At 49.0% G+C, this 24,515-nt stretch overlaps 10 protein-coding genes across 10 annotated transcripts; 5 read left to right on the forward strand and 5 right to left on the reverse strand.

Moving 5' to 3' along the window:
* Positions 1-595: 595 nt before the first annotated feature.
* On the reverse strand, positions 596-2,692 carry N7495_006195 (putative signal transducer; the record flags this gene model as incomplete). Its single annotated transcript, XM_057208846.1, has 1 exon — positions 596-2,692. The coding sequence occupies one exon, from the start codon at positions 2,690-2,692 to the stop codon at positions 596-598; it is 2,097 nt and encodes a 698-aa protein (XP_057062620.1).
* Positions 2,693-4,713: 2,021 nt separating this feature from the next.
* On the forward strand, positions 4,714-8,399 carry N7495_006196 (putative RNA binding protein Jsn1; the record flags this gene model as incomplete). The annotated part of the gene is made up of 2 exons (XM_057208847.1): positions 4,714-4,925; positions 5,024-8,399. 2 exons carry the CDS (start codon positions 4,714-4,716, stop codon positions 8,397-8,399), a joined length of 3,588 nt encoding a protein of 1,195 aa, XP_057062621.1.
* A 668-nt stretch (positions 8,400-9,067) lies between these two features.
* On the forward strand, positions 9,068-10,465 carry N7495_006197 (MT-A70 family; the record flags this gene model as incomplete). The annotated part of the gene is made up of 1 exon (XM_057208848.1): positions 9,068-10,465. One exon carries the CDS (start codon positions 9,068-9,070, stop codon positions 10,463-10,465), a length of 1,398 nt encoding a protein of 465 aa, XP_057062622.1.
* A 420-nt stretch (positions 10,466-10,885) lies between these two features.
* Positions 10,886-12,795, forward strand: N7495_006198 (uncharacterized protein; the record flags this gene model as incomplete). The annotated part of the gene is made up of 5 exons (XM_057208849.1): positions 10,886-11,142; positions 11,238-11,747; positions 11,799-11,955; positions 12,012-12,344; positions 12,415-12,795. 5 exons carry the CDS (start codon positions 10,886-10,888, stop codon positions 12,793-12,795), a joined length of 1,638 nt encoding a protein of 545 aa, XP_057062623.1.
* A 284-nt stretch (positions 12,796-13,079) lies between these two features.
* On the reverse strand, positions 13,080-13,739 carry N7495_006199 (ribonuclease H2 subunit C; the record flags this gene model as incomplete). The annotated part of the gene is made up of 3 exons (XM_057208850.1): positions 13,080-13,363; positions 13,435-13,509; positions 13,586-13,739. Coding segments are annotated over 3 exons (513 nt in total), but the record flags the coding sequence as incomplete, so codon positions are not given.
* Positions 13,740-14,185: 446 nt separating this feature from the next.
* rex4 (putative 3'-5' exonuclease) lies at positions 14,186-15,172 on the reverse strand (the record flags this gene model as incomplete). Its single annotated transcript, XM_057208851.1, has 2 exons — positions 14,186-14,786; positions 14,847-15,172. The coding sequence occupies 2 exons, from the start codon at positions 15,170-15,172 to the stop codon at positions 14,186-14,188; spliced, it is 927 nt and encodes a 308-aa protein (XP_057062625.1).
* A 356-nt stretch (positions 15,173-15,528) lies between these two features.
* On the reverse strand, positions 15,529-16,942 carry N7495_006201 (ribosome biogenesis protein NOP53; the record flags this gene model as incomplete). Its single annotated transcript, XM_057208852.1, has 3 exons — positions 15,529-15,745; positions 15,797-16,738; positions 16,809-16,942. The coding sequence occupies 3 exons, from the start codon at positions 16,940-16,942 to the stop codon at positions 15,529-15,531; spliced, it is 1,293 nt and encodes a 430-aa protein (XP_057062626.1).
* A 305-nt stretch (positions 16,943-17,247) lies between these two features.
* Positions 17,248-19,665, forward strand: cef1 (putative cell division control protein (Cdc5); the record flags this gene model as incomplete). Its single annotated transcript, XM_057208853.1, has 2 exons — positions 17,248-17,651; positions 17,703-19,665. The coding sequence occupies 2 exons, from the start codon at positions 17,248-17,250 to the stop codon at positions 19,663-19,665; spliced, it is 2,367 nt and encodes a 788-aa protein (XP_057062627.1).
* A 371-nt stretch (positions 19,666-20,036) lies between these two features.
* Positions 20,037-22,458, reverse strand: N7495_006203 (cysteine--tRNA ligase; the record flags this gene model as incomplete). Its single annotated transcript, XM_057208854.1, has 2 exons — positions 20,037-22,109; positions 22,168-22,458. The coding sequence occupies 2 exons, from the start codon at positions 22,456-22,458 to the stop codon at positions 20,037-20,039; spliced, it is 2,364 nt and encodes a 787-aa protein (XP_057062628.1).
* Positions 22,459-22,810: 352 nt separating this feature from the next.
* Positions 22,811-24,253, forward strand: trm61 (tRNA 1-methyladenosine methyltransferase subunit GCD14; the record flags this gene model as incomplete). The annotated part of the gene is made up of 1 exon (XM_057208855.1): positions 22,811-24,253. One exon carries the CDS (start codon positions 22,811-22,813, stop codon positions 24,251-24,253), a length of 1,443 nt encoding a protein of 480 aa, XP_057062629.1.
* Positions 24,254-24,515: the final 262 nt, after the last annotated feature.

Raw genomic sequence — 24,515 nt, forward strand, 5'->3', positions numbered from 1 at the left:
ATCCCCAGACTTTATCTAACGCCAGTTCCGCCTTTTTGGGTTGTCGTTGCTCACACAAAAGTACATATTAAATTATATTATTATTTTCCGTCTCATTTTCGCTTTCGAGGTTTCACTTTGGTTGCTATTCGGGAATGGTGCAGGGGAACAAGAGAAAGATTCATGGTCGAGATCCATGGATGGATAGGGCTAGCTCTATATTATTACTTAGATAGACTCCTACGGAGGATAAGGATACTACTGTAGACCTCGGGAAAACCTTCCAAGGCTGGTCATCATCTGAAAAGCCCTTTAGTATCTAGAACACTTTATCCCAATCCGACAATGACAAGTTGAATGAAGAATGTGACGAACTTTTAGATAATATTGCTTAGGTAATAAATCGTATCATTCCTAAACTAAAATATGAAAATATTCAAGTAAAAGTCCATGATCAGTTGTGGACCTTGTGGACCTGGCTTCGTCTTCCATCTGTCAATATGACATATCATACATAGAACATTCCATCGTGGATCAGGTGGATTAGGTGGATTGCTTGTCTCGCTCCGTGCTGCATTCTCTCGCTCTAGCATTGCGGTCTCGTCAACTAGCACTCCTACAATTGTATCGAACGAGCATCCGTGTTTGCAGCCTCCCCAGTTGGAGCATTCAAGCTGGTATCCCCCGGAGCCTTCTCACCTTCCAATCTCGCTACCTCCTTCACCGTAGCCTCCTTTTCTTCGTTGCTTTTGGGTTTACCCAGGAATCGCTCCGGGACTCCACGGGCTACTGTCGAGGCCGGTCCACCTACAAAGCACCCCAACATAGAACTCCACGTATACCCCTCCGCCAAGAGTTTGCGGATCTGACCGTAAGCGTATGAGTTGGCGTAGGGAAGTCCTGTCTCGGGGTCACGGTAGCGGGGCGGCAGTGAGGTGATGACGCAGAGAGACGCCGAGATTTCTATCGAAGAGTTGGTCTTTGCTTCTTCTACGCAACTCTCAAATTCAAATTCAGGTGTGGGTGACTTACTTGTTAGCTTGGGTGGCCTTTTAGCATTGAAGTACATGCTGTACTTCTTGCTGTGAGCCGTCTTATCATCGAAGTTCTCGAGGATCGTCAGTTGGCGGCCGGTGTATTCGGTCACTTGCGGAGTCGGTGGAATCGCCGGGGCTACTGCTGCAGGTTCTAGTGTTTCTGTTGGCGCCCCGTGAATTTCTGATTGGATAGGTGGTGTAGGACCGCTAAGGCTTGCAAGTGCACTTGTTTCGGGTTGCGTGGCTTGCAGGGGGAAAGCATTGGTCGAAGGGACTGGAGAGGCTTGAGGGGTTAGATGGGCCAATGGCGTAGCTGCAATTGCGGTATCAGGCTTGGGTTTATCATGTTCCACAGTTGTACTTGTACTTGTGGCCTGGACCACCTCTGAAGCTGGTGTATCCGCACTCGTGGCAACCGGCAGGCTTGCAGGACCCATGACCGACTGTGTAACTGAGATGGACGCATTAGCCGTGGAATCCACTTCCATGGCATCTGTGTTGGCTGGAGGTGTAGAATCCACTTTCGTAGCATCTGCGTTGGCCGTATCCGTATCAATATCCATGGCATATGAGTGGGCCTGTTTATCTGATTTCGTAGATTGTGCAATCGACCCGCGGCATGAAATCTCTACGGTAGGCACTGGCTTACCTGGTGAGCCTGTAAGGATGGGTCTAAACTGGTCGGTAGATGTGTTGACAGGTTGAGCTGGCTGCACTTGACCTTCTGCACTAGGTTTCTCTGCAAGTTGGATCACAACAGACGGGGCAGCTGGAGCCTTCTTAGGCTTGCTTTTAACATCTTTCTCGGTCTTTGGAACAATATCAGCTTTGCCAACCTTGGTCAGTTGACCGTTCACCCACGTAGCCACTCCACTCCAGTAGGAGATGACAGGCCCTTCCAGTCGACGATTTTGTAGTGCTTCAATCTTAGCGCGGCGTTCCTCGGCCTTTTCCTTCTCTCTCTTTTCCCACCGATTCACACTCTTGCTATTCAATCGCTCCATTCGCGCAGCGTTGTTGAGGTGATCTTCCTGTGTCATCTCCTTGGGTTTCAGATGAGCCTTCCGTTTCGCAGCCTCTTCCATAGTCGCGATGATTCGGATACGCTTTTCTTGACTCTCTTGTAGACGCGCGTGTGTGAGTTCCTTATTGACCATAGTCTGGCGTCGCGAGGAGGCTCGGATAGGGCCATCTTCCACAGTAGGGAGCCACGAGATGCGTTCGGATTTTTTCTTAGGACGAGGAAGGGGCGCAGCCGGTCCAGCGATGGCAGTAGGGTCAATCTTGACGCGTTTTCGCAGAGTATTGAATCTGAGGTCGTTCTGCGTCCGGCGCTTCTTGCGCTCTTCCTTCTGGAGTTGGTCTTCACCCTCGTACTCGTTTTGCGCATTCGGTCCTTGGTCGTCATCGTCTGAGGATGAATCTAGAGCCACATCTTCATCGTCAACATCTGCACCCATTGCAAACTCGTTATCATCTTCTACTTCTTCAAATAGTAGTGTCAGGTCGTCATCGGCGGCGGCATTTATCAAGGCGGACATGTTGAGTCCTGCAGTGCTTCGTCTCTCACGACCCTTGACCAGGGACTCCACCTCTTCTTCCACTTCAACTTCTTCAACTTCTTCATCTGAGGTTGGAGACCCTGGTGTGGGCTCCGACTCCATGACATCTTCCATGATGCCTTCAATTTTCAAGGGTTGGGAGGAAAAATGGATTGAGAATGATAAATTTGTTGGCGAATATGGGAGAGGAAATAGGAAGAAAATTATAGTTATAAGCGGAGCCTGAGGTAAATAAATACCTAGGAAGGCGCTGGTGTGAACGTTGAACGCGACATGATCGCCATACTGATGCGTATTACAGGCAGAAAACAGTTTCACCGCTTAGTATACCGCCTCCTTATTGATTGGCTATTGAATATTTACTCACCAAACTTTTCATGTAAATATTTTATAAATCAAGAGAAACTAATTGAACTGGACTCGGGACTTGTCTCTTACTGGACCCTGGTGACTGTATATCTACTACTTGAATTTCAGTACCTACGCATGATGATATATCACCGTATATCAATGGTAGCTCTATGTAGATCAGTGATTAGTGATTCTGCCGCTTATGTTAGCTGCCTTAGGCGATACACTAGACAACTTAAAAACCACCTAGTCAGTTATAACTTCATGTACCTGAGACTGATCAGCTAATTCCATAGCAATGCTGCAATGATGTATGCCTAAGTAGTATGCCCACTATCCCGAGCGTTCCGTAGCCCTAAGCCGTGAACCGAAACTGAAGCTTGGCAATTGTTTACCATAAGACACCTGGATAGGTATATGAATCCATTCTGTACGGAGATATCACTCCAAATAGTCAAAGAGGCAAAGGCCATAACCAATTTGTGATGATTGAGCTGTTCTAAAGATTAAATATCAAGATTCAAGAATTGGACAAGCAGCCCTGAGTCAAAGACAGGACACGTACCTGGAGCAGCATCCCTTACTCGCCCTCAAACACTCACTCAAAAGCTAGACTTGATTGCTGATTGACTCCTTACATAGTCCAGTAATGACCAGTATGATTCATATAATTGCATCATCTTCATGCGACGGAGCATATGGAGTATATCAATTGATATTGCCATGACGCATTGTGGAATGCGGGGCTTGTCGTCTTTTTTTTCTTTCACCCGAACATACCATGCCATAGTGAGATTGATTGTTAGATTAGCCTGGAATGGACTTGAAAGGCTTCATAAGTCTCTTAGCTACCATAAAGCTCATGATTCGAAACAATAATACTATACCCGTTAGGCCGGCAATCGGCAGGTTGACTACCGGTGTAGATACAAAACAAGCCCGTTATGATACGAGTACACAACAAAAGAAAGAACAGAAGAAAGAGAATGGAATTGTGAAAAAGTGAGGAAGTCAGATTGATTTAATTTTTTTTATGTGTCAGATTTGGGAAACGAATTGAGTAGAAAAGAAGATGAAGAAGTGTCCACCAACCACAGTCATCTCCTTGACATCCGGCTAACTCCCCAACATCTTCTTCTTCTTCCTTTCCACCCTTTCCTCCACTTGGCTTCTCTTCCCTTCACTTTTCTTTCATTGTTCTTTCTTGTATCTGCATCAAGTTCTCTTTCGGTGATCTTCCCCATCTTCCTTTGCTTTTATTTGCCACGCGCAAACTAACTCCCCATCCAGCCAACGCGATCCCTTCGAACTTCTTTTTTCTATCCATTCCTCTTTTCCGGTCAGTCCTGAGAACTTCCTACTATACACAATCTGCTCTCTACCCCCTCCTTGCTCAGTTGTTCGCTTCGCTTCCCTTCGGGTCCCCCCCCCCCCCCCCCCCCTCTCTACCCCGGTTCTCTGCTTCGGAAGACTCATCCTGAACCCACCACTTGGAATCTCCACTTCGCACCTCCACTTGAACAGTTTGAAACTGACTCGATTCTTTCATCCTACAGAGCGTCTGGTTTGCAATCTGATATCTCGAACTTTCGATTCATTTCATTTCATTCCTCGCAGCCAGTTTTCCACCACCACATGGTATCTGCGACGCCCTCGCTTTTTTAAAGTAGGAGTCTTACCAGTAATCAAACCCCGCCTGTCCCTTCCTATTGCGCCTCCGGTCCATAGAGTGGAAGGGGAATAGAGTGATCGTCTTTCAACAGACTTAAAGTGATAATTCGATAATGTTACCGGTTTCGCGCGAAGGCCAAATGAGTTTCAATTACATCCCCACCTCTCAGTCCATGTCGGGAACATCCACTGGGCGCAGCTCGCCTAGTGATATCGGAGGTGGTACTGTAAAGGCACCCTTTGGGCCACCTGGATCGATTGGTGCCGCGAGGCTCGGGGCTGGTTCCCCTTCTCACGAGTTGGGCACGCGTCTGTACCCGAAAAGGTAAGGAGTACCCTGCACCATTGAAAATATGAATGTGTTTTGCTAACATAGTAGCTTCACTTTAAATTACAGAGCTCGCGAGATTCAGGCACAAGAAGGCGTTTCGACCAGCATCTGGGGTCCGCCGACAAGTGGCAATTCTACTCTCCGCTTCGCGAAAACATTCCCGAATCGCCAACCCAAGACAGCTTCCCCGATTTGATTCCTACTTCAAATGGCTCTCTCAGTAGCTCCGGCCGTAGAGCCCGCGCTGGTACCGTGCCTTCGCGATTCCCCCCAATGGGTACTCTCAACGAGATGGAATTTGAGCAGCCTCCTTTCTCGTCGCAGACCTCCCGACCAACACCGTCCACGAGCCCGTTCCAACCCCCAGGAGTATCAGGCATGGATTCAAGTATGATTGCGAATTCGACTGCAGCGTCAAACCCGGCAATGTTGTCCCGTCTTCGAGCAGGCTCGATGCCCCAGAGGAGTCTACTAAGCGGAGGCAACCCATTCGGTCCATCGTTGTTTTCTTCGCATTGGTCCACCGGTCGTGAGCGCGCGACAACTTTGAGCAGTATTAGGTCGTCGGAAAGTTTGAATTCGCCAAGCCACTCGTCATATTCAGGAGCTGGACTGGACTCGGATGTGAAAACACTGGATTACTTGGGCCTTGCAGAGACTCCTCAGCAGGTACGAGCTAATCTGGCTCGATCTTCGATGGAGGCTTTGATACAGCAGCAGCAGCAGCAGCAGCAAGCTTCTGCACTCCCGCCGCTCCTGGCTGAGCTGGCGATGATGAAGAATAATAATCGGTTCCGATCGTATTCTGTCAACGCTAAAGAGAAGTATGCCGATGACGAGGATATGGAGTATGAGAGTCGCTACTCGCAACTCCCATCCGGAACGATCACCCCCTCCGCCGCATCGGCTGCTTTGGCCGCAACCCAGGCCCAAATCCACCAGCATAACTTGGCCGTACAGGCCTTTGCCAGTCATGCATCAGTGAATCGCCCTCGGGCACGCACTGCTGGCATTCTCGAGGCACCTACCCAGCGCTCCTCTATCCGCCAGTATCTAGCGACTCCCTCGCGCTTGGACAACAGCTTTTCTGCTGCTGAATTCCACATTTCTGAGAATGGCGAATACGACGAACTGTCTGAGGCAGTTCAGCTGCTGCATCTTGGCGCCAACAATGGTGCTGGTGCCGTGGGTATTCGATCAACGGGTGAATTGGCGGACGAGAATAACCAGGACGGTCCTACTCGGGCTCTGTGGATTGGCAGCATTCCTGTGTCGACTACTGTAACCTCTCTCGAGGCAATATTCGGTCTCTACGGAAAGATTGAGTCGACTCGTGTGTTGACCCACAAGAACTGTGGTTTCGTTAACTTTGAACGCCTCGACAGTGCTGTGCAGGCCAAGTCGCTTTTGAATAGTAAAGAGATCTTCCCAGGTGCTGGTCCTGTCAGAATTGGCTATGCCAAGGTCCCTGGCGTTTCGGCGAATGGTACACCTGGTGCGAATGGCATTCAGTCTTCTCCAACTCCCGACTCCAACTTCATGTCCAACCTGGCATCCGCGGACGGAGTCGATCGCCCAGACATTCTCAACAACGTTCCCCAGCTCCCTGATCTTGCCAATCTGCTGCCTGAGATGGTAGGCATCGTCCAGGAATTTGGTGCCACTGAGGAGGAGACACGGAGCATCACAAAGAGCATTCAGACTGCCATCAACTTCCAGTCCTTCCAGGACGAAATTCCTCCTGTTCCCGAGTCCAGCCAGAGCCGCATGTTCGATGCACCTCGCCTGCGTGACATCCGCAAGCGAATTGACAATGGCGCTTGCTCGCTGCAAGAGATTGAAGAAACTGCCGGCGCAATGCTTCCTGAGATTGCAGAGTTGTCCTCCGACTACCTGGGTAACACTGTGGTCCAAAAGCTGTTTGAATTCTGTTCCGAGTCCACTAAGGAGCAGATGCTCGCTCATATTTCTCCTCACCTGGCCGAGATTGGTGTACACAAGAATGGCACCTGGGCCGCACAGAAGATCATCGATGTCTCGAAGACCCCAGGTCAGATGAATATGGTTGTTGATGCCCTTCGCCCCTACACCGTTCCCTTGTTCCTTGACCAATACGGAAATTACGTTCTCCAGTGCTGTCTCCGCTTCGGTACGCCCTTCAACGATTTTATCTTTGAGACCATGCTCAGTCGCATGTGGGAGGTGTCCCAGGGAAGATTCGGTGCTCGAGCCATGCGCGCCTGCCTGGAGAGCCACCACGCCTCCAAGGACCAACAGCGAATTCTTGCCGCTGCCATCGCCCTTCACAGCGTTCAGTTGGCTACGAATGCCAATGGCGCTCTACTGCTCACCTGGTTCCTCGACACTTGCACATTCCCCCGCCGCAGAACTGTCCTTGCTCCCCGATTAGTGCCCCATCTTGTTCATCTCTGCACACACAAGGTCGCCTACCTTACCGTTCTCAAAGTGATCAATCAACGCAATGAGCCGGAGGCCCGAGATATAGTCCTCAAGGCCCTTTTCTTTAGCCCTGGTGATGAAATTTTGGAGAAAATTCTGAGCGACCAAACGTCTGGCGCCACTTTGATCTTCAAGGTTCTGACGACTCCATTCTTCGACGAGTCAATGCGAGGTGAAGTAGTAAAGAACGTGTCCAAGGTTCTTACCAAACTCAAGGCATCGCCAAGCCAAGGCTACAAGCGCTTGATGGATGAAGTTGGTCTCTCCTCGCGCGGTAGCGGTCGTGAACACCATCACGGACGGGACCATGTCGGCCATTCCACCACCCCTGAAAAGTCCCAGCATCGTCAGACATCTCGCCATGGAAGCGCGAACTTCCCATCGCAGTCATCCATGGATAGACAATACAGTGGACACATGCTTGTTCAGCCTGACTCTCGACCCATGACCGCTGATCAAAACAACGCGTCTTTCGATGCCTATGGAACGAATGGCATAAACGGTTTTGGCAGCCCTATGAATGGCCTCGGAAATCTTAACGGTACTGGATTCCAGGACCCCGTGGCTCCCCTTAACCCACAACAGCTTCACTACCAAACGTACCTCTCCGCCCAAGGTCGGGGCGTCTCCCCTGGTGGTATCTACCCAAACATGCCCGGTGGTAACTTTGGGTACTCGAACACTCTCGACAACTTCCGCTCCCTCTCAAATCAGGCATCTTCGCTCTCCGGACCCGGTCAAATGAATCAGATTCTGGGCCAGTCCAATTACGCCCCGCAACAGTTTAGCCCGGTAGTGCAACCGGCCCAGATGTACCAATATCCCCCCACAGTTCTACTCCCAAGCACAGCCAGTGCAGGGACAACCTGGGGGGGTCGACGTGGACGGGTGAGTATCTATAATTCCTCCGACCCGAACTCCCAACTATACATCGAATGGCATCAGCTAACCCACAACCTCCGATATAGCGTTAATCCGACCCATGATTTCTATAATCAGAATATTTAACCTTCTCTATACTTCCATCTACATCTACCTGTACAAATTCCTTTCCTCTCAACATTTTTTGGCCATCCATTTCATGAAGATTTTCATGGAGATTCCGCGGGCGATCTACCTACGTGTTGTAATGGCCATTGTCCTCTCTCTCTTCATCTGATCGGACGCTGGATCGTTTCGGTAAGGGGAATTGAGAACAAGGCCAGGGGTCTCTTTTTTTTCCCGGAGGTGTTGGAACCAAAAAAAATCGGTGTCGTGGAGGTGAACAGACATGTTCATGTATTCATGGGGGAGTCAGCGTTTCTTTTTTGACCATGAGGTATCTGATCTTTCGGATTTCTATCTTCATTTTTTTTTTCATCTTATTTATGTTTTTCATCCATTTTTATGGCGTGTGGGCAATGGACAAATTTTACATTGGTTTTTACTTGTAGTGGTGCTCTGGTTCTAAAAGAGGCATCTTTAAGAGACATGGAAGAAACAGAAGTAGGAAGAAATTGTATCCTTATAAATGAATAGCTCTCAGGAGGTTTTGCCCGCAGGTTGATGTGGCAGGAATATATATCTACTCTTCTAATCTCCAAATATTCTGCCGCAGAAAAATATTCCCCGCCCATCGATGTAAGCTTAATTCCACGACTTGACAACAACCTCGAAGGACTGGTTAGAACATCGCAATGACCAATCCTAACTCTGCGATTATCTACCATAATCATGAAAACACCACCTTTATAATTGACACTCCATCCTCAATCACCCTAGCACAGCAATTGTCATCCTCATCTACAAGCAACCAACAAACAGTAAAAAACAAGAGACCCAGAATTCTGGTTTCAAGTCTACCACGCGAGCAGCCGTACCCAAATACAGAGCCCAAGACAGAATCTGCACGCTCCAAGGTCCTAGCTCGAAGCTCATTGGCCGAGCAGCGCTTTCACCATGAATTTATCCAGCCAATAGTCCAAACGTCCTTGGAAGCCATTCGAGCTGGATATCAAGTTGATGGCAGTCGCCCTTGGTGTCTTGATCGACATGTACCTGCCGATGACAAAAGGCTACCAAAAGATAAGTCCAGAAAGCGAAAGGCGACGGACTATGACCAGGATGATGAAAGTATTCCAAGCATATCCACCAAACGGCCCTTAATCTTATCATCTACATCCAACACTTTCGATTCCATATCGGATCTTAGTGGTATGGTAAAAAACACCGCGTCGGAGTGTGCATCGGTCAAACTTTCAAAAGAGAGTACGGCCGAGTATCTGATACCGCCACTGTCAACATTTGTACTCTGTACACTACCATTATCCGAGCCAGAACACCTTGAAGAGCCTATCCCCGGATTACCTGCCCAGCAAAAATTCAATCTACTTCTCTTCGATCCGCCCTGGCCGAATCGCTCTGTCCGGCGCAGTCGCGACTATCAAACACACATGTATTACGACATGAACAGTCTCACGCAGCGACTACAAGATATCCTCCAAGTTCACGCATATGATCCAAATACCATTGAACAATCATTAACCCCTACCACAATGCACAGCACATCAAGTCAAAATTCCATAGCAGCGATCTGGATAACGAATTCCGAAAAAGCACGAAAAGCAGCTTACGCAGCTCTTTTAAACTCTGGGTTCCGCATCTCTGAGGAATGGATTTGGATCAAGGTCACGACTAGTGGCGAACCCATTTCTCCGCTGAATGGACTCTGGAAGAAACCCTATGAGATTCTCGTCATAGGCCAGAGGGGAACAGAAAAAGAAAAATACCAAGCTGTCAGCGAGGGTGATTCATTGGAAACAGACCTGTTAGGTGTTGATCCGGGCAGTATTACCCGTCGAGTTATAGCTGGTGTACCGGATCTTCATTCTCGCAAGCCAAACTTGAGATGGCTTTTTGAACAGCTCTTCTTCGCAGAGACCGAGTCTAAGATTGAGTGCAGTCCTGTCAATCTTGCTTCTTCTTACTCGGCTTTGGAAGTGTTTGCTCGCAATTTGACAGCCGGCTGGTATGCGTGCGGCAATGAAGTTCTGAAATTCAATGCCCGTGAATGCTGGGTTGAAGAAGAAGAATAAATTATGTATTCTTGGTCTAGTATGAGTGGCTTAACGTGGCTTGCTTCCCCGCACGTATCTCTCCCGAAAGGACCAATCACACAGAAATGAAGTAGGGGGTAGATTACATCTATATCGTGGAACTAGACCGGCGGTAGCGATGTCGCACATATTACTAAATTAGCACATTGTGACCCCCAAGATGCGAAATTCCCCCACTTGATGAAGTCAATCCAGAACCATGTCTAGATACGTCCTAGTTCCACCCCAACCATCTCCAACTTGAAAAAAAAGCGAACTTTCCCCGGAATTTGGAGAATCTCGGCCCAGGTCCGAAGTTCGAACAATTAAGAATTGGTCCGAGCCACCTTTTTTTTTGAAAAAAATCTTGAAATCGTCTTGTTGGTTTCTCTTGAAGTCTTCATCGTAACCTACATAGGTATGGTGCAATCAATCGAGGGGGTTGACCAGGGAAAAGGTCCTGGAGTTACGTTGACGGAGAATGAGCGCATGGGCTATGCACAACGACCTGAATGCTTCGATTCCACCTTGAAAGAATGTCTTTTTGTCCTAACGGCCACTATGGCCATCGGCCAACAATCTTTCTTCCAAGGAGCTATCGTTGGTGTCTCCGCCTCAATCGGATCAGATCTGAATATGAGTTCAGCAGAGATCACCTGGATCAGCGCTGGCTCCTCGTATGTATCTTGTTACTCTCCAAAAATCACAGAAGCTGATATTGATATCGATTTCCCCTACTCTTCTCAACCAACTGACAATACCTTGTGAACAGCCTGAGCAGCGGCGCCTTCCTATTAACATTCGGCAAATTAGCCGACATGTTTGGCCGCAAAACACAATTCATAATCGGTATGGGCGGATTCACACTAGCTTTGCTAGTAGCAGGCTTCGCCACAAACGCCATATATATGGATGTATTCTCGGGGATCCTAGGCCTCTTCGCCGCAGCAGTTGTGCCACCAGCAGTTGGAGCTCTAGGAGCCGTCTATCCCAAGCCATCTAAGCGGAAGAATCGTGCCTTTGCCTGCTTTAGCGCTGGAAACCCGCTCGGGTTCGTAGGTGGAATGATCATTTCCGGCATTGCGTCCCACGAGTATAACTGGCGCGCGTCTATTTGGGCGTTGGCTGTTATCTATGCTATATTTACTGCTTTGACGGCGTGGACTGTTCCATCGGATGACTTTGCTAGGACGCCAGTTAATAGGGATACTATTAAACAGTTTGACCTGTTAGGCACTGCTTTGATTATCGTGGGCTTTGCTTTCTTTTCAAGTTCGCTTTCGTATGTTTCTATATGGAAATTTACCTTGGTGTTAGTTCTAACAGTTTACAGATTGGCTGGAGATGCACCTGACGGCTGGCAAACGGGCTATGTTCTCGCCTTGTTCATAGTAGGAATTTCCATGCTCGCAGCATTTGTTTACTGGCAGTCCATCGCAAAGTATGCTCTAATGCCCCTGTGGATGTGGAAAGACCGCAATTTCAGTCTGGTAAGAACCCCCCAAGTCCTGCGACAGCTTAAGCTAACATCGTCGGGCTAATCTAGCTAATGGCAACGTTTTGTCTCGGCTTCATGGGATTTGCAGCTGTCACTTTCTTCCTGGCTCTATACCTCCAAGAATTAAAACACCTTTCCGCACTAACCATCACAGCGCAACTGCTTCCGATGGTGGTGAGCGGCATTGCAGTCAATATCTTATGCGGCCTTGTGCTCCATCGCATGAGCAACAAGCTCCTAATGGTTATTAGTGCACTGGCGTACACAGCAGCATTCCTGATCCTGAGCTTCATGAAGGAAGATGCGTCGTACTGGGCATATATCTTCCCGGCCCTAGTTCTCGTAACAGTGGGTGCGGACATCCAGTTCAACATCACGAATGTAAGTCTCGTCACTATTATTACTGAATACTGTCCAAGGGCTCGTCCACATCACTGACAGGTTGCTACAGATGTACGTGATGTCCTCACTTCCAAAAGAACAACAATCCATAGCCGGCGGCATCTTCAACACCGTTAACAAATTCTGCAATAATCTCGGTCTGGGCATCGCCACCTCGATCCAGAATGCTGTTTCAAATCAGACGCCGTCTCCGCCGCCTATTCGTCCCTTTTTGGCAGTGTATTGGTTCGCGGCTGGTGCTGCGGGTCTTTCGCTTCTTTTCGTTCCTTTCTTGACGCTGAAAACGCAGGGACATCATACTCCCGATGGGGATGATGGGCTGGCTGATGAGAAGAAGGCAGATGAAGAGGGGGCTATTGGTCACTCTGAGAAACAGTCTGGATTTCTTCCAGAGATATCAGAAGGAACGAGTCACCTGAGTATTTCTTGAGAGATGAATCTTGGTCCCACATTTAGTCACCATTCAAATCAGAATACCATAATAGCAATCTATCTAATTTGGTTGAAGAATGCTAAAATCCACTCTCATCAAGAGCACTTAATATTGTAAAAATTGCACGTTATTCAAGATCATAATGACTGGTGTATATGAAACCATCAGTGTAAGTAGAGTCCTCGGCCTCGAGAGCATATACGGCATGTTCATAGGGTATATACGCCATCCAATCTAGAAAATAAGCCCGTGAATACCCAATTTGAATGTTTATGTACTACCATTAGTGACAGGCATCGCTGGCGCATGCATCTAAAAAAGGTCAGATGATAAACCACAAGAAGCGAAGCTTGACATACCTTCTCAGCGAATTTTACCCACTCCTCAACTCCCTTGACGAAAGTATCATCTGCAAGCGGAAGACTCTCATGTCCCCATACAATCACCTCGTCGAATGTGCCCTGTGTCTCGATAACCCCAACCGGCTGCTCGGGTTCGGCCTCCTCGTCGGCCGCCTGTTGATTTTGACTTGGTAACACCTTATCCGTGCGTGTGGCGATGACACCTGATAGAAAGAAGTAAGCCAAGTGAGCTGCCATAATTCATTGAACGGTACTCCCGATCGTAGTTTCGTACCTTGATAGCCCTCCGGCACAGCAACGCGGCGTCCTAGCAGTTTGCGCCCCCGGAAATGCACCGTCTGCGCCTCATCTGAGCGGAATTAGATATGAGGACTTGTGAGGTATGGGAATTATAGATACTCTGCTTTGCGCAAGGTGTTACCTACCTCCATTTTCCTCGGGTGTCCAGTAGCGGTCAACGGAATTGATCGGACCATCATGATGGATTCGGCAAGGAAGGACGTTTGGTGTGTATTTTGGAACGGTGTTTCCAGATTGACCTGTTGTAGGGCTTGGTTGGAAGGCCCATGTGTCTGGCATTGTGTTGGATTTGCTGGAGGGCCAGCTTCACAGCTGAAGTAGAAGGTTTAGGACGAAAGAGTTCTAGACGTGATGGATTGTAGGTTCAAAATTCGAGTTGGAGAATGAATTACTGTGTTCTTCGAGCTCGTTGACCCAGTCGCAAGGTATTGAGTTGGATTAAATTCTTGTAAGGTGTGTAAATGTCAAGGAGCGCGTCGCGTTGTCGCGTTAAGTGGAAAGTGGAAAGTGGATTTGGCGGAACGAATGAACCACAGGTATTAAGGGTTATTCACCGCGATTGTTGAACTACGATAGAGATACTATTTCTCAAATTAGGGCTTCATAGTTAGTATGTTTCCAATATCCATATTCAATGCAATAATCAATTCTAATTGGATGCGAATCTGGGGTATAAAAGCATCTACAAGTCCGCTTCATTTGCCAACACCATGCAAAGATCTAGCTCACCTCTTACGATGAGTCTTCTTCTTCTTTTTCTTCTTCTGACCATCTCCCTTATCCTGAGCCTCTGCATTTCGCACCGGCCACTTCTTCAAATGCTCCCGCTCGAAATTATCCTTCTCCCGCCGATAAAGGGCCATAGTCGCCCGCGCATCCTCCACACTAGAATGAGCCCCATCCTGAATCTTGATACCAAGGAAATGCTCCGCCAGCACCTTTAACCGTGGTGATCCACCACCAGCAATCTTCCGGTACTCAGGGTGCTTGCTCGTATCCCGGATATCGCGTTTGGGATGACCGAACATCAAAGCATTTAAATCGTTGCTCACGGCGTGTCCGACAAGGATTCGGCCGTCCATAATTGCGGCCACCTCTTTCTGGACCACTTCGAGATCGCGCGCGTCTACCATGTGTTTTGGTGCAATTCCGCTGACGTGTGTTCGCCAATCTGTTACCATTTCCTTTGGTCGCACGTACGAATCGTACACTTGGTCGCCGTTGAAGTTGACAATACTAACTCGTGCAAGTGCCGAGTCGTTATCTGGATTTGGCCCGACGCCAACCATTTCGCAATCCATGGCAACATATTTTCCTACCTCAGCACTAAAATGGATCATGTTAGTCAGGTAAAGCAAGAGAAGGAAACTGATATTTAATACTCACGTCGACGAACGCCCCTCATTGATCTTTCCGGTGCAGGATTCAGCTGTAGTTGTGCTAGCAGTAGATTTTCTCCGCGAACTAGTCGACGCCGAGCGTGCACCAGAAGATGTGACTTCAGTCTTATCGGCCATTCTCTTTTTCTTGTAGAATGCGTTCAACTCTCGCGATTGCAAGTGTTCGGTATCTGACTTTTGTTTCTTCAACGGGCCATTGCCCGATTCTCGATCTGAAGCCTTGCGTTTTGTGGCAGATGCAGTTGAGGGCTTGTCCTTTTTCAGTGTCGCTTGTAGCTTCTTCCAATTTGAGGAAAGGCTGGTCGGATCCATTCCGACTTGTTGTCTCTGAAAAGCTTTGAACTGGTGAAAGATTAACCAACTTTTTTTTGGCGGCAAAAAAGGCAAGCGGCTGATTGGTATTTACACCGCCTTCCTAGAGTATCTGAACTAACTTAAGTGGTTTTCATACAATGGTTTCATCTGTTGTTTTGAGGTAGTACTAGACTACCCTTCATATTCGTCTTTGGCTTTCAATACCTTTGATTTAGGCTAGTAAATATTCTATAATTGACAAACTGCCTCTGCCTCGTAAATCTGATGACGAGAGCATGTAAAATTATCCATTGAAGATATCCTTTTGTATGTCCAAACACCGATGCGCGCTATTTTTATATAGAAATCAAAAATCAAAACCCAGGGACATGGAAGTCCTTTGACATCCACTTCTCTGTCGCCTTTCTCTTGGCCTTTTTAGGCTGTGTCACTGGCTTGCGGGACTCCAGCTTTCCTTGGACGATAAGAGTGCGGAATCGGTCATCTAAGAGATTACCCTCGGGCTTCAGTAGTCGGAGAGAGTCTTGAAGTTCATCAGGAAGTACGAGTTCCAATCGCTTCTCCGGAGGTCTGTGAATTTGTCAGTTTGGAATATATATTAGAATATTCAAAAGGACTTACGCGAGCTTTCCACCAAATGCCTTCCGTCGGAGAGCGGTATCGTCGCCTTCTTCCGAGTCGTCAGCATCGGATTCGTTCAGACGATCCAACTCCCGCTGCACAGCCTGCTCAGTAAGAAGCTGGACCTGCTCGGCTTGTGCCTCCTTCTTCGCCTTCTGTGCTTCCCACTTAGCAAGCCTCTCGGCCTCCTTTCGCCGGGCGATCTTGTTGCGTTGGGTCTTTGTCTTTCTCTCGGGTCGCTTCTTGTTCAACCATTCGGGCTTCTCGTATTCACTTTCAAAGCCCTCCCATGCACTTTCATCGTCTGATTTGACTTCACCATCGTCACCCTGGGCAGCTTCAATCAGGCGCTGCTTCTCTTCCTCCTTCTGCACCTCCGCCAGGCGCTCCTTCTCAAGCTCGACGGCCTTGGCGCCCTGCTCCTCTAGGAGATGGTCCCAGTCTTCGAATACAGGGTTGTAACTGGTTCCTGCGTGCGGCTTGCGGACAGCGGGGATCGGCTTTCCATTGGCGGCAAGTGATATGGGGGCATGTTTGATGGTTTCTGGTGCAACCTTGGCCTTCGGCTTAGGCAGGAAATCAAATCGGGGGTCCTCAAATGCAGGAGTTGTATCCTCATCCTCCGCCCAAGGGTCAACCAACTCATTACTAGCCGATTTGTTCAGGGGATTACCATCTTTGGCAACTTGCTTCAGGCGGAGTAATTCCTTGCGGCTGACCCAGTCGCTCTTGTGCTTCTTGGTTTTGGGCTCAATAACTCCATCGAAGATAACTCCGTTGCTGCGTTTGCGGCCGTCCAATGCGGGGATAGCAGACCGCTGGGCAATGATCTCATCGGCCCTAAGTGTCTTACGAGCCTTAGAGACCTTATTGCGAATATCCTCTGATCCAACGGTGTCTAGGATGAAAAGTTCGTCCGAGGGTTTCTCTGCAATGATACCACTATTAAAAAGTCAGTTAAATTGTCATGAAGAGCAGGGAAATGCTTATCAGAAAAAGATATTAGACGTACCCTTTAACTTCTTCATCTTTCAGCACACGCAAACCCTCCTGAACATCAGTAAGGTCCACATTCTTGCGCCAGGCCTTCTTTCCTTTACGTGAGCGCTGTTTGAACTGCTGAGGGGCATCCATGTTGTTTGACATGGTTGATCCTCTTATCGTCTTTTTTGTAAAATCGAAATCTCAAAAAACTTAGAAAAGTAAAATTGCGGATCCCACTTACCGCTTGCCTAATTCAGAAAATGGGCGATAAAGAGACCGCCTACAAATTAGGAAGGTAGGCGGTGAAAATACTACTGGTGAAGATACCGCGTAACTCATCCTCGAAACTTGTGCAGCTCCTAACGCATCTTTATGCTTATCCTCCACAACGCTCCTTCCCCGCAACACCTCTTCACCCTTCCACCTGTTTGCAGTTTTTTCCTTGACATTTGCTCTAACTGAGCATAATGCCTGTCGTCAAAGGCGGTGTCTGGACCAATATCGAAGATGAGGTTCTTCGAGCTGCAGTCTCCAAGTATGGTCTGAACCAATGGGCTCGTGTTTCCTCTCTACTTGCACGGAAGACACCGAAACAATGCAAGGCACGTTGGATAGAATGGCTGGATCCAGGTATTCGCAAGGTCGAGTGGTCGCGCGAGGAGGACGAAAAGCTACTGCACCTTGCCAAACTGATGCCGACACAATGGCGCACAATTGCCCCTATCGTTGGACGAACCGCCACACAATGTCTTGAACGCTACCAAAAACTTTTGGACGAGGCAGAGTCCCGTGAGAATGATGAGTTTGGATTGGGAGGACCAGAGGGTGGAGAAGCCGCCGCTCCAAGCGCAGACGACGTTCGCCGTTTACGGTACGTGAATCCAAATCCTTAATATTTTTACTAGTACTAATAATTTCCTAGCCCCGGAGAATTGGACCCAGACCCAGAATCTAAGCCCGCCCGCCCCGATACGATCGATCTTGATGAAGACGAGAAGGAAATGCTGAGCGAGGCGCGTGCGCGTCTTGCTAACACACAGGGTAAAAAGGCCAAGCGAAAGGCCCGAGAGCGTCAACTGGAAGAGTCCCGACGATTGGCTGTGTTGCAGAAGCGTCGAGAACTGAAGAATTCCGGTATCAATGTCAAGGTTGTGACCCGAAAGCCTGGGCAGATGGACTATAACGCGGATATTCCATTTGAGAAGCCGGCAGCCCCTGGATTTTATGACACTCTCGAGGAGCAGGATATCAATGAACGCCAGCGGGCGCAGTTCGATCCGCGAAAGCTGCAGCTAGCTCATAAGCGGAAAGGCGATCAAGGCGACGATGAAGAGCGAAAGAAGCGCAACAAAAATGACAAAAATAGCCCCTCGGCTGCCTCTGCCGCGGCTGTTCGTGCCGGCCAGATGCAGAAAATCCGTGAATCAGAACAGAGCACCAAGCGTCGAGGTCTAGTGCTGCCTGCGCCGCAGGTTACCGAAAGCGAGTTAGAGAGTGTGATCAAAATGGGAATAGCCGGATCAAAGGCCAACCAAATGCTCGAAGGAGAAGATGAAACTCGCGGCTTGGTTGGACATTACGGAGCCATCATGGGCGGAGCTCCAATTCGGACGCCACGGGCAGCTCCCGAGGAAGACCACATCGCCAACGAAATTAGAAATATCCGGGCATTGAACGAAACACAATCTTCTCTACTTGGAGGCGAGAACACTCCTCTTCACGAGGGGGGCTCGTCAACTGGCTTTGATGGTATCGCCCCTCGAAAGCAAGCCATTTTCACACCCAACCCAATGGCGACGCCATTCCGACAGGCCAACGGCATGAGCGCCACTCCCATGGTTGGTGGGGTTGGACCTGGAGCCACCCCGCTGCGTACACCACGAGATCACTTTGCGCTCAATCGGGAGGGCGAAGGTCGTCAGTTGGTTGGCAGCACGCCCCGAGATATTAAGATGCATCAGAATTTCCTACGCCAGGAAATTCGCAACAAGCTCTCTTCCCTTCCCAAGCCCAAGGAAACAGAGTGGGAGTTTGAGGAGGCACCCTCTGAGAACCCCGAGCCAGCTGCGGCTGTCGAGTTGAGTGTAGAGGATGCGGCCGAACTTGACCGTAGAGAGGCAAAGGCTCGGGAATTGGCTGCCCAAGTTGATTTCAAGCGCCAGTCGCAGGTATATCAGCGTGGCTTGCCTCGGCCTGCCACTATTGATATCGGTGCCTTGATGCAGCGCGCTTCTAACGTTAGCGATCCCATCGAGGGCCTGATTGCCCGGGAAGCCGCTATTCTCATTGCTCACGATGCACGAAAATTTCCCCTGTCCGGCGCGAAGGTTGAGGGCAAATCACCTAAACTGGGCTATCTGGACGATGCATTCCTGGAAGCAGCCCGTGCAACCATTGCTGCTGAAATTGCGTCGACCGAAGTCGAGAAGGAAGAATGGCAAGAGAAATTCAATGATGTCTGTCTATCAACCCGCTCCAAGGCGCTGCCAGGTCTTGAGAACTACGGCGACGAAGAAGAAGATGAAGAGGAGCAGCTCCTGAGCAAAACTCTTGATAACGTTACCACATCGCTCATTGCTACTGCCCAGCTTGGCAACAAGCTTGAAAAGAAACTTGCCCTACACTACGGGGGGTATCAGAAACGCGCACAGACACTCCGTGAGAAGATCAAGGAGGCCAGCGTAGCCTTGCCCAAGGTCCAGGAACAACTGGACGGCTTCCGCACTCTCCAGACCTCCGAGGAGACAGTTATCTCTCAGCGATTGGAGAAGTTACGTGAGAATGTGTCCACTGTCATGCGTCAGGAGCGAGAGGCACAGGAAGCGTACAAGATTCGGAAAGAGGAACTAGATTATCTGGTTGCCAACTCAGCCATCGTTAACTGATCGCACTAAGATACCACAACTGATATTGCTATTGCTATTGCTATTGCTATTGTTTTTTTTTTTTTTTTTTTTTCCCTTCAACCTATTCCTACTGCTGACCACATGTTGTAATATTAGCTAAATTTGCAGTGGGTAATAATGAAGTTCATGGAATTCCAATTTTGGAAACTCTTTCGTATTTGGGATCTCAATAGCCCCCTTCAAATTTCCTAGCTTGTATGCTATAATCATAAAGTAAATTTAGAAGGAACTACCTCAAGATCTTGCGAGAAAATTATATGGAGAAACGCCTGGCCATGCAAGTGAAGGACCTCCCAGAAGACCTGCCCCAAACCACAAAGAGATATTAGAAAGAAGCCACTTTTTTTTTTCTATTTGGCTTGACTAGCCAGCCAAGCCTCATGGGCCTTTTTCTGTCGCTCCCAGTCCTTGCGAAGCTTCTTAGCTCGGCTCTTGGTGATTTCTTCGCCGGCCGCATCGCGCGTGGGTATACCCTCGTCATCCCATGCAGTATACTCGGCTGTGCGGAACATTTCCAAGTGACTGAGCTTGCCCTTCTCCAACTTCTTCAATGCTTCTTGTTCCTTGGCCTTTTTCTCTGCTTCCTTCTGCAGAGCCTTCTCGGCCTTCTCCTCTCGGGCCTTGATCATTTCTGTGGTTACCGGACGCACGAGCGCGGGGAGATTGTCTCTGTCCTCCAGGTAGATTCCCAGGTCGAAGAGTTCAATGTCACGGACGCGATCGCACAGGGCGAGGATCTCTTTGCTGATTGAGTCGGTGGGCTTTAGGGAAGAAATCTTGGTTCGGAAGGTTGCCAACACTTCAGCATAGGGCTTGGCAGACTCGGAGATGTCTTGCGGGGCCGATTCCTGCTTGAGAGCCTCTTTAATGACTGTGAGTGAGATTCCTTCCTTTGAGCGAGCAGCTTGGCGAAGTGTGTCGCGCATAGTAGAGAGTGGGCTGAGGAACGGTTTGGCCTCCTCGGGCACGTCGATGCCTGACCATCCAATTGTAGTGCTGTCGGCGGCAGCGGTGCCATTGAGACCGAAAATGTTTACAATTGAAGTGACCCACCGAGCAGCAGCTTCGACATCCTTAGGGTTCAAGGTTATCTTATCGGCGCTGTTATACTTTGTGATGAGCTCTGAGACGGCTTGCATGGCGCCCACGGTGTTAAAGGAGTCGCAAAGGTGTTCATGTACGGTAGCCTTGGCAGCTTTGAGATCGGCGCCGAGGGATTTATCAGTTCCAGAGCCCTGGAAAGCGGCAGAGTCCCTTGTCTTGAGGAAAAAGTTGTTGACCTTGTCCTCCCAAGAGTTACCGGTGTTCACCAGCTCTTCAGTGATTTCAACACCCTCTTTCCAACCACCCAGAAGGAAAACAATACGCAGACTCCTGGGGGTCCAGTCTTTCCGCTCAAGAGCCTCCCGAATTGTTGTAAAGTTCTTCAAGGATTTGGACATTTTGGATCCTTGAATAGACAAGTGACCCATGTGCAAGAAGTAATTCACCCATTGCTCGTGGTTGTGGTAATAGGCTTCACTTTGGGCCAGCTCGTTATCATGGTGTGGGAAGGCAAGATCAATGCCACCAGAGTGTATATCCATTTGCTTGCCCAAGCGGGCTGATGCCATGGCCGAGCACTCAATATGCCAGCCAGGGCGACCCTGGCCCCAAGAGCTGGGCCAACTCGGCTCTCCTGGTTTGGACGACTTCCAGAGAGCAAAATCAGAGGTTCCCCGCTTCTCAGCAGTCTTGCTGGTCAAAGCACCTTCGCCCTCGGCGGCCAATTTGTTGTCAGATCGACTCCAAGGCTCAAGGCGCGCATATGGATGCCCTGCTGCCTCAAATGCTTTAATATCAAAATATACGGAGCCATCCTCAGTGACGTATCCAAACTCGTTCTTGACAATGCGTTCTACGAAGTCGGCAATCTCAGCACCGTATTCCGTAACGCGCGTCAACTCGTCGGGGTCGAGGACATTCAAATCTCGCATATCCTTCATGAACCGGTCCTCGTACTTTTTGGTGAGTTTAGTAAAGATACTGTGGTCGCCTGCATCGATCAAAGATCCTTTCAATGCATCCAAGTAGGGTAGGAGAACATCTTGGACGCTATCGTAGAATGGCCCCGCCTCAATTTCCTTTGCGCTCAAGGCCTTAGCGGCTGAGCCTGCAGTTTTAATGTGCATCTTAACCTTTGCCTCGTCATCACCGGGCTTCTCATTACCTGGCAATGCACCTCCCTTCAAAACCACCGCGTATGTCTTCTCCACCGCTTCCTGGTACTTGACCGGTACCAGTTCGGGGTCCAGTAAAGACAAGTTTTTCTTAATGTAGGCTGTGAAAGCGCTTTTTGTTGTTTCAAGCACTCCCGAGGAGACGACAGGGTTGGTGGAGACGAATTCGTGGAAGAGATGGTGTTGTCTTGCGCGTAGGATAATCTATGCAATTCAGTTAAGTAATTGGCTTCTATACAACAGGTTCAGGGTAGCTCCGTACCTTATCATCCACATCTGTAATGTTCATAACAAAGTGGACATCGAATTTGAAATAGTCGCGCATGATGCGCCGAATGATATCGGTGGACACATAGTTCCTAGCATGACCCAAATGGGAGTCGTCGTAGACTGTGGGACCGCAAGCGTACCAGCTAACCTTCCTGCCGGAGGGATCTATTGGAACAAAGGGCGTCTTAGACTTGGTCAAGGAGTTCCAAACTGCTAGAGGCGGCAACTCCACCCCCGCGGGGGAAGGAGGGTGCTGCCATGGCGGCTGCTGACGAGTGGACATCGCCCTGGAAGGGAATAGATTAGGGAAGGTCGAGCGGGGAATGCGCTGCTTGGGCAGAAGGAATAAACGCAGGAGGATGGGCATAAAGAAGCAAAGAATCAAAGGCGGGGGCAGATTCAATATGATTGAAGACTGGATTGACTCATTGGGGAATGAATACAACAATGTGATTGGTCCGTGTGTTGATAGCTGTATCAGCCCTAAGCCCTAATTTCTAGATAAGGAAATAAATGTACCATCTTTTTCTTGAGCGGAGATCAAGAAGAAGACATTTAGAAACAGCTTGCGCAGTTTCAATTCTCCGCTTGTTCAATTTAAAGCTGTGCTCTGTTCACAGCCTACACCTTCTATCATGCCTTCCCCGTTCCTCACCCCCGGCTCCATCTCCCAGGCTGACGGCCTTGCTCTGCTAAATCTGCGCCGCGATGAGACAGTACCAACGATCCTCCGCACCTTCGATGACGAGAACCGGGGCTACAAGGAGGGAAAAGTGACTAATACCCGTTTTGGCTCATACCCTCACAGTACCATGCTCGAAAAGCCATGGGGCTCCCAAATTCGGGCCTCCAAAGTCGATACAGGTTCGCGCGGCAGGAAGCCCAAGGCCGATAACAAGCGCAAAGCCGAGGAACTCGATGCATCTGCCACGAATACCGGCACTGATGACGGGAACCAGCCGCTAAAGACTCCTGTAGTGGCAGACAGTGGTTTCTTACACCTTATGTACCCAACGCCCGAATCGTGGACCTTGTCGTTGCCCCATCGAACACAGGTTGTCTACACCCCCGACTACAGCTACATTCTTCACCGACTGCGTGCACGACCAGGAAGCACAATAATTGAAGCTGGTGCTGGTAGTGGCTCCTTTACCCACGCATCCGTTCGTGCTGTGTTTAATGGATATCCTACAGAGGAGCCCGCCACCAAGCGACGGAGGATGGGCAAAGTTTGCAGCTACGAATTTCACGAACAGCGAGCTGGCAGGGTACGAGAGGAAATCACACAACATGGACTGGATGGTCTGGTGGAAGTAACACATCGTGATGTCTATGAAGATGGCTTCTTGTTAGGTACTCCCAAGACTGGCTCTTCACCCAAGGCGAACGCTATCTTCTTGGATCTTCCTGCCCCATGGATCGCCTTGAAACACCTTATGCGCAAGCCTGCAGATGGCTCAGAGTCTGCACTTGACCCAAATACCACTGTACACATTTGCACTTTTTCTCCATGTCTTGAGCAAGCAGAGCGCACAATCCGCACTATGCGCCAGCTGTCATGGCTCGACATCTCCATGGTCGAAGTCAACCACCACCGGATCGATGTGAAACGGGAGCGTATCGGGCTCGACGCGGAAGGTGTACGTGGTGCAACCGTATTCCCCACGAGTGTGGAAGAAGCCATAACAAAGCTCTGTGATGACGACGAACGAGCTAAGCGGACTCGCTCACACAACCCTGCTGGTCAAGACGATGCCTCAATTAAGAAGGAGTCCAAGGATCCCTCTAAGCAGAGATCATATGCTCCTTCATATGATTTGGGACGCTTGGTGCACCGGCCTGAGCCTGAGCTGAAGACGCACACATCTTACTTGGTCTTTGCCATTCTACCTAGAGATTGGTCCGAGGAGGAGGAGCAAAGATGCCGTGAAAAGTGGCCGTCTGATAAAATTGATACAACTCAAGGAAAAGAGACTGGAAAGACTAGAAGACAGATGAAGAGGGAGTTTAAGGAGCAGTTGGAGAAAGAAAAAGCGGGGCAAAAGCAACAGGAGAAAGAGGAGAATGTCGAGTCATAGCCTTGGACTACTTCGTTCAAACACGAAACTATGTACGTTGAAGAGTTGTTGGATCGCTGCAATCCTAGTTCTACTTGAGAGTTCCCAATTCAATGCAAAATATGAACCAATCAGGTTTCAAATTTTGAACACTGAATTCTCTTCTCATAATTTTCAAGTAAAATTATAAAAGCCTATACTAGTAATATTCTTGGTGTGAATTTATATCTCGGTGGTAAGTGGAGGGTAATATCAGGATTATTCGGGCTCAATTATGTCAGAG

This window comes from Penicillium taxi (genome assembly GCF_028828555.1).
Source record: "Penicillium taxi strain IBT 34144 chromosome Unknown utg000004l_segment0_segment0, whole genome shotgun sequence".
Lineage (NCBI taxonomy): Eukaryota > Fungi > Ascomycota > Eurotiomycetes > Eurotiales > Aspergillaceae > Penicillium > Penicillium taxi.